This window comes from Molossus molossus, unplaced genomic scaffold (assembly GCF_014108415.1).
Source record: "Molossus molossus isolate mMolMol1 unplaced genomic scaffold, mMolMol1.p scaffold_m16_p_23, whole genome shotgun sequence".
NCBI classification, from domain to species: domain Eukaryota; kingdom Metazoa; phylum Chordata; class Mammalia; order Chiroptera; family Molossidae; genus Molossus; species Molossus molossus.
Window position 1 is genome coordinate 26,034,917 of NW_023425359.1, and position 7,967 is coordinate 26,042,883.

Sequence of the window (7,967 nt, forward strand, 5' to 3'; positions counted from 1 at the left end):
CCTGTGGACCGGACCCGGCGTCTCTGTAGTGGCAGGAGGAACAGGAGTCCCGGGGCCTGGTGACCGATAGCCACAGGCTTGGAAGCCCCGTCCCTGGGGGTGTCTGGATTGAGGGGGGAGGGGCAGGAGCAGCAGGCACCCCTCTGCCTACATCACAGACATCTAGCACCCAGTCTTTATTCATTTTTTAAAAAAGAAATCCAAATAAGTTAGCAAAAAAGTTACAAAACAGTAGCAAAACCACACGATGCTTAGTTATCAAAGGAAATCACCCCGAGAGCTCCTGCCCCCCACCCCCACCTGTCCCTGGCAACTTCGCACGGGACACCTTGGTCAGATCGCAGCGTCACAAACAACACGCAGAACAAACAACATAGAACTGGAAGGTTCCCAGTGTCCACTGCAGAAGCTTGGCCCCCGGGGACTGGGAACCGAGGACCGTCCTCGTCTTCTCTCCCCTCAGGGCAGGCCCAGCCCGGCCACTGGCATCAGGAAGAGACACGGACAGCGTGTCCCGGTCAGGACACTGTCTTCATCTAAAGGTTTTTGTTTTTTTGCAGAGGGTGGAGTTGAGGCTGAGTGATCATCAAGGGGAAGCTCCGGGGTTTGCCCTGAGCCGGGCACCGCGGGCCCTCTGGTCCCAGCGTCACCTCCCTGGAGCCGCGGGCCTGTGCTTGAGCAGTCAGCTAGGTGAGAGCATCCGCTCCCAACCCAGGCGGCGAGTGAGCCTGCTGGGCTGAGGGGGGCCAGGCTGGCTTCTGGCATCAGGACAGCCGACCTCAGGCAGCCCCGCTAGACAAGCGGCGGCATCTGCGGCCAGCCTGTGGGCCCCCGGACGCCGGCCCGGCAGACAACCTCAGTTGGGCATGGTCTCGTCTGGGAAGGCCACAGAGACGTCCTCCATGGCGATGCTGTCCACAATGGACGTGAGCGAGTGCAGGTTGTGGGTGTCGGCAGGGTCGGCGGTGAGCAGGTGGTCTGTGGAGAGGTGGGAGGGTGTTACCTGGGCCACACCGGACAGCTGGGCTCGGGGTCTGTGCTTTCCCGGTGGACGCCTGCGACACCTGTGCCTCCTCTGTGAGCTGCCCCCTCGTGGGGTCAGGGTCGGGGTGGGGGTGGGGTGGAGGTGGGTGGAGCCTGGGTGACATGTCCTGGGAGGTGGACCTGTCCTTGCTGGCCAGTTCAGCAGTACTGACTCAGTGACGCCCAGGGACCCCTGGGGAAGGTCGGCCACCGGCCACCATACCCCAGCTGGGAGCTGCAGGAGGCCGGGGCCTCTTTAGCTGGTCAGGGCTTTGGAGAGGCACAGGGCCCCCCAGTCCACCACTGGGGCCCTGGGGTCCGCATGTCCCTGCAGGGGGCAAGGGAAGACGCGAGGGGCAGGGAATAAGGTAAGAGGGGCCACCTGGGCTGGACACAGGCTGAGGGATTTGAGCTGAGCTGACCAGGGTCCCACCTCACTTACCCCCTTGGCTGGGGCCGAACTCCAGGGCACTGCCCCACTCTGGACTGCAGGAGGCGCTGTGGGAGCTGCATTCACTGGGTACCTGCAAGATGCCGAGGCCCAAGGTCAGGCAGTGTCTCTGGTGGTGTCCTCTGTCCAGTGCCTTGGGCAGAAGCTCCTGTGCTGAGGCCGCAGCCCCCAGCCCAGGACACCCCAACCTTGGATCTTCACAATCAGCCCCTTCTCTGCCCCCACCTGGCCATAGGGCCCCGGCTTCCAGGCCTTTCCTGGCTTCTGTCTCAGTGGACACCAGTTTAAAGGGGTGTATGGTTTTCCTGACCCTGGGGTCAGGGTGTCTGGCCCAACCAAGGCCTCTCTGTGCAGGTGATGGGGTTCCAGGTAGGGGTGGGGTGGGGGCGGAGCTGTCCGCACCTGTGTGCTCGGCCCCATCCCCATGCACTGCACCTGGCTGGCTGGACTCGCTCTTTGACCCCTCCTTCTGTCCCCTGCCCCCCCATCTCTGCTTTTCCTCCCTCTGCCTCGGTCCTATCTGGAAAGGACACTGGGACACAGGACTGTCAGACGAGCCTCACAGGGGGGCCTGAGGCTGTGCCCCCCTGGGGGCAGGTTGGGGCAACCACTTACCCCCGCCTGGGGACCACCCCCACCGCGGTAGCGCAGCCCACGCTCCTCCTGGTTGAGGGAGCTGAGCAGGGCCTGCAGACGCTCGATGTACTGGATGGCACTGCGCAGAATCTCCACCTTGGGCAGCCGCTGGTTGGGGTTCAGCAGGGTGCTCCTCTTCAGGGCCTCGAAGGCCTCATTCACCTTCTTGAGCCTGCGCTTCTCCCTCAGCGTGGCCGCCCGCCGCCGGTCCACGGACACTGACTTCCTCTTACACACCTTACACGCCCACGGCAGGCACTGGCCCGGGCAGTGCTCGGGGGTCCCCAGGCCCTTGTCTTCGAGGGGCCCCCGGGCCTCGGGGCTCAGGCTGAGCTCAGTCCGCTCATAGCCTGCTGGCTCGAAGCCCTGGAGGTGGACGGGCAGATAGTTTTCCCCGTCGTAGAAGTGGGGCTCCTGGTAGAAGTAGGGAGGTGTCTCATACAGCTCCATGGGGTCGGAAGAGGCTTGTTCCTGCCACCGGCCCCTGAGCTCCTGCAGCCCCTCACGCCAACTGCTGGGTGCCATTTAAACCCTCCCTGCTGGCATGGAACCAGAGATAAATATAGCCAACGCCACGGAAACCTGAGCCCCTCTAAGCTGTCGCTGCACATCAAGACGTTCACAGTGGATTAGACGGGAACCCCCGCCTCCACCCACCCATCCAGCCTGCCGGCCCTGGCCAGCGGCTCCTGTGCCCGGAGGGAGGCTGTCGGGTGTAATTTGATTAGTTTTCATTTCTCAGCAGACCCCACGGGGCAGGCAGGGGAGGTGGTGGGGGACACATTCTCATCTGCTCCTTTCAATTACTCCTGGCGGGGAGCCTGCCTGCTCTTTCTTTGCTGGTCCCAAAGAAGTAGGGTTGGGGGGCAAGAAGGCGCGGGTGTGGGCTGGAAGAGGTCTGACGTGAGTCCCTCCTCGCGGGCTTCCCGAGGGAGACTCGAGGGACACTCCACCAGCCACGAGGCCCCTCCCCAGGGGAGGCTGCTGCCCGTCGGGCAGGTGTGGGGACTCTGTCCAGGCACCAGAAGGGCCGAAACTGAGGGGGCGCGTGGCTTCCCCTTCCAGCTCCCACAGCAGCCTCCACACCGTGTCTCTCAGGCTCCTGGGAGGGGGGTAAACTGAGGAAAGGGGTTTTCAGGTCTTGCTTTCCCTTCTGGCAGGTCAGTGGGAATCTCGGATACTCTGGACGCGTCTCCACGGTCCCCTCCGTGGGGAGTCCCGGTGCCATGAGCCCTGCGTCTCCTCCTCACTCAGTCTGGGTCCTCCTGGTCATCTGCTCCTGTTTCTGCCCAGACTCAGGGTGGGGGTGGGGCACAGAGCCGTCCACTGAGTTCAACGCCCCCTGGTTCTGCGCCTCCAGCTGTGCACACACTGTGGGTCTCAGTCGCTGGGTGCGGGGGCGAGTCAAGTTTCTGTATTGATTTTAGAAGGAGAGAGAGAGACAGAAACATCGATGAGAGAACATCGACTGGCCGCCTCCTGCACGCCTCCCACTGGGGACGGGCCCACAGCCTGGGCATGTGCCCTGACCGGGAATCGAGCTGGCGACCGCTTGGTGCAGGGTCGACGCTCAGCCGCTGAGCCGCAGTGGCCAGGCTGGGACGAGTTAATCTCTGGGCTTAGCCTGTGGTCCCGTCTAGCAGAGGCCGTGGGGTGTGACAGGACCCGTGCTCCGTGCCGTGGAGCTTCACGGTGTAGGTGTGCACGGCTGCAGGATGCCCACGACAGGCCTCGCCAAGGACCATGCCGTCCAGTAGACCCCGATGGTCACCTAGTTCTGCCCGGCCCCCAACACCAGAATCCCCTTCCGGTGGCCACTGTCCAGCTCTGCTGACCCCAGCTCTGGCCACAGGGAGGCCCTCGGTTTTCCCAGCTGCAACCCGCCCCTTGTCTCGTGGATCCTTTGGTCCCAATTTCTTCTCCAGGACCCCGTGGCCCAAGTCTGATCCCTCCTCTGTGACAGATGAGGCTGGTGCCATCAGTCCCCAATGGGAGTGAGGACAGAGGAAGAGAAACTGGGGAGACTCTGGGGAGACGTCACAGCGGAAGGATCTGAAGGGTGGTTGAGGGACCCAGCGTCCCTTCCGCTTGTGTCTGTGGGGAGGAGCCAGGAAGACACTGGTGTGGGGAACAGACATGAGGAGGAGACAAAACCCCGGCTTTTGAGGGGGAGCAGAGAGGTCAGCCCTTGGCTCTTGGCCTCACCAGTGAGATCGAAAGCACCCCGTGGGGGCCGTGGGCTCAAACCCTGCATTGCCCCAACCAGCTGGATCAAGGAAGAATGTTTCTAACATCCCCACCCCCCCACACACACCAAGAAGGAAAAAAGAAACAGAAAACTTGGCCTCAGTTTACAGAGTAATCCTGTGAGCTCTGAGCACAGGGATGATGCTGGAGTTACCATGGAAACCTAGAAACTGCATCACTGTATCCTTTTGGGAGCCAGCGTGCCTCCAAATGTCCACACCCTCTGAAAACAGGGCAGCGGACCCAGGCGTGGCCCGTGGGGGTTTCGGGATCTTGCTCTCTAGTGGCTGGACCTGAACAGAAACGCGATGATAAATTACAGTGGGAGCGAGTTACGTTACTTCCGCTGCAAGCGCGGGTGCCGTGGGTTGACCCTGAGTGGGTTCATCAAGCAGGTGTGGCGGGTTGGCAGGAAGTCTCACGGGGGCTGGGGAGGATACGCAGGGTCCGGATGGACGGGGAAGGGTGGACGGGTCTGGATGGAGCTCAGGGTCCAGGAGAAGCCGGCAGGTAGGGGACACCCGGCTGGCATGCAGGGACTTGACAGCTGAGGCAGGGACAGCGCATGGAAGACCGTGAGGCTCGGTCCTTCGGAGTGGGCGCCGAGGTCCTGTGTGAACAGCCTACTCAGGAGGAGGGTGCTGCCCGGGCGAGGCAGGCCCTTCAGCTGGCAGAGCGATGCTGTCGTGCAGCTCATGGGAGCCCCTGTCCTCCACTCCTGGCCTCTCCTGACCTGTCTCCCTGGCCAACCTCACGGCCTCCCGGACACCGAGCAGGAGTGAAGGAGGGAGCCTGGTCCGTCCTGCCTGCGGTGTATGTTCATTCCTTCACTCCGCCCAGAAACGTGTCTCATCCGGCCCGTGAGGCTCAGCGGCTGGGCACTGACCCTGCACCAAGGGGTCACCAGTTCGATTCCCGGCCAGGGCACATGCCCAGGTTGTGGGCCCGATCCCCTGTGGGGGGCATGCAGGAGGCGGCCAGTCGATGTTTCTATCTCTCTCTCTCCCTTCCTCTGTCTCTAAAATCAACAAAGAAAAAAAATAGAGAAAAAGAAACACGTTCTGCCCACTGTGTGCTGGTGTGGGGTCAGTGCTGTGAGTCAGACATGAACACGCCTGCGACGGGCTCACAGTGGAGTCAGGAGCACCAGCAGCCGCTCACCGAGGGAGAGCGTGTCTGGTGCTGACGGGAGCCCGGGGAGGTGTGACGGGACCAGAAGGTGCGTTCTTCACTCCCGGCCGGCAGGGCTCAGCTCCCCAGGGCAGGGTGCTCTGCGTGACTGCGTTTCAGGGAATGCATCGGTAGGTGTGTTTGTGCGTCTGGCTAAGTGGCCTGGGGACCATGTCCCAGCCCTGCTCAGGGCACAGGTCCTCCTAGGACTGAGAAGACAGGGCAGCTCAGGTGTCTCTGACCTCAACACCCCGATGGGGGGACTGTCCCTTTTGCTGACCTTGCGCCTCTCAGAGCCGAGCGGTGGAGAAGGGCACCTGGAGGCCTGGCCTTCCTCCCCTGTGCCCCCGCCCCCCGCAAGTGCCCTCTGATGGACAGGAACACATTGGGGCCACCACAGAGCGGTCTTTGTGCTCCAGCAGCGGAGATCCATCAGCCGCAACCTGACAGCAGGGCGTCGGGCCCTAATCCCACCCTACTGGCCTGGGCACAGGCCCCTGCCCCGCGGCAGCCTCCTGCTCCAGCAGTCCAGCCTCCTTCAGAGGAAGCCCTTGCCCCCAACCCACTGTCCCTACCTGACGGTCAGCTTGTGCGCTGGGCTGACCTCGCTTGCATGATCTCAGAAACCCCCCTCACGTGCTCCCTGCTCCTTCCTCCCCCTTCTGCTCCCCCAGACCGGTTCTCTGACTCCCAGCATCTCCCAGTCCAGCCAGCCTCTCAGGTGCGCGGGCCCAGGTTGCCAGGCTGACCGACTTACATCCACGCAGGTTCCAGAGTCTCCCGTGCTGGGACCTGGGGAGGCTGGGAAGCTGAGAGTCTCTGCCTGCTGAAAACAACCCCGAGCTTCTGTTGTCCGGGCTGGGCCCTGGCTGGGGGTAGGAAATGCCACAGGCCCGAGAAGCCAGAGCAAACCAGCACAGAGCCCCTGGGGCAGCAGCTTTGCAGAGAGTGCAGAGCACAGAGTCAGTCTGAGCTGGGTGCACCCTGAGAACAGCTGTCCACCTCCTTTCTCCTACACACTGGGAACCTGGGGCCCAGGGCAGGCAAGTGGCTCACCCGAGGGTGCACAAGGCGGTGTCAGACGTGTGAGGGGTGTTGGCTCTCGGAGCCTGAGCTGAGCCTTGGGGCGATGACAGGTGCCTCCTCTCCTTCCCTGAGGCTGACAGGTGGAGAAGGCCCAGCTGTCAGTGAGCACATGCTTTCCAGGTGGCTCAGGTACAGGTCGGAGGCGGCAGGGTGTTGGAGGAGCTCTGTGGACAGTTCAGGGAGACGTCAGAGAAGCAGTGATGGAGGGATGGGAAGAAGACGTACCAGGGCCAGGGGGCCTGGGCCGGGGAGATGGAAGCCTGAGGGCTTGAGACCAGAGGAGGATTTGGAGGCCAGTGGGAACTGGGGTGGGGGCAGAGAGGTGAGGAGCAGGGAGGGCAGGGGCCTGGAGGCCCCACTGTTCCCATGAGGACAAGCATCAGATGACCACAGGGAAACCCCGTCCCTGCCTGGACTCTGCAGCTCAGAGCTGGGCTTACTCACCAACAATCTCTGGGCCTCTACCTGGTGCAGGTGAGGAAGCCTGGAGACAGAAAGGAAGGGTCCTTGGGAAGAGGGGTCTGGGGAGGGGGCGGTGGTCACAAAGCACAGAACGAGGTTCAGAATGACCCACAGGGCTCAGCAGAGTGTGCGCGAACCCGGGCTTCGGAAGGTGTGTGAGGACTGGCGTGGTCCCCGGGGCTGGGCCTTCAGCGGCCGAGGTGAGCAGTTGGGTGAAGGCCAGTGGAGAAAGGGGCGCTGGACGAGGACCCCGGTGCGTTGCTGTCCTTTCTCCTCTTTGGTTCGTGGTCTCCCCATTTGGGAATCAGTGCTTGTGGGGCCCAGTACGAGGACGTGCAGAATGGTCTGGGCCAGGCCTGGCCCAAGCGTGGACTCACGGGGTCAGTGAGGACCGTGTCCTGGGTGTCTTCCTCCTTCCCCGTCCACCCCCACTGTCCATCTTCTAAAGGCCACCGGGTGGCTCTCTGGACCCGGCCCACCTAGACCTGCCTGGCACCCAACTGTCCCACTTACCTCTGGACTCCAACCCCCTCCTGCCCCCTCCCTTCCAGCCACCCCGTTCTGTCCTCCTTGTGGGTTCAGAAGCCTGAGTAGGCCACACCACCCCCTTCTCCTTGGACAGCTTCTATTTCTGCCTCTTTGACAAGTTGTGACATATTTGGGAGCAGCTGCTGCCTGGGTGGAGATGCCTTCGCTCTCCTCCTGGCCCTGCCTTCTCCTCCCCAGCGCCTCTCCCACAGCCCCCCCAGAATGTGCTCCGGGACCCTCCCTGCATTCCCCTCTGTGAGCCCGGATGTCCCGCGTCGCCCGGGCTCCCGCAGGGCTGGCCGTGCTGTGGACGGGCACAGGGCCGCTTTCTGGGGCAGAAAGTCCTCTGCTGTGCAGGACTGGC

At 62.9% G+C, this 7,967-nt stretch overlaps 1 protein-coding gene across 1 annotated transcript; it reads right to left on the bottom strand.

Moving 5' to 3' along the window:
- Positions 1–312: 312 nt before the first annotated feature.
- On the bottom strand, positions 313–2,632 carry MYOG (myogenin). Its single transcript, XM_036277577.1, has 3 exons — positions 2,090–2,632; positions 1,466–1,547; positions 313–978 (listed from the first exon to the last, which is right to left on the bottom strand). The coding sequence occupies exons 1-3, from the start codon at positions 2,558–2,560 to the stop codon at positions 857–859; spliced, it is 675 nt and encodes a 224-aa protein (XP_036133470.1). The 5' UTR covers positions 2,561–2,632; the 3' UTR covers positions 313–856.
- Positions 2,633–7,967: the final 5,335 nt, after the last annotated feature.

What these genes read in the sequence shown, in the direction of transcription:
- MYOG (XM_036277577.1), bottom strand. Translation starts at nt 2,560, where the DNA reads ATGGAGCTGTATGAGACACCTCCCTACTTCTACCAGGAGCCCCACTTC. An exon ending in GGGGTGGTCCCCAGGCGGGG is followed by an intron (nt 1,548 to 2,089) that starts GTAAGTGGTTGC and finishes GGCATCTTGCAG; the next exon opens with GTACCCAGTGAATGCAGCTC. An exon ending in GTTCGGCCCCAGCCAAGGGG is followed by an intron (nt 979 to 1,465) that starts GTAAGTGAGGTG and finishes ACCTCTCCACAG; the next exon opens with ACCACCTGCTCACCGCCGAC.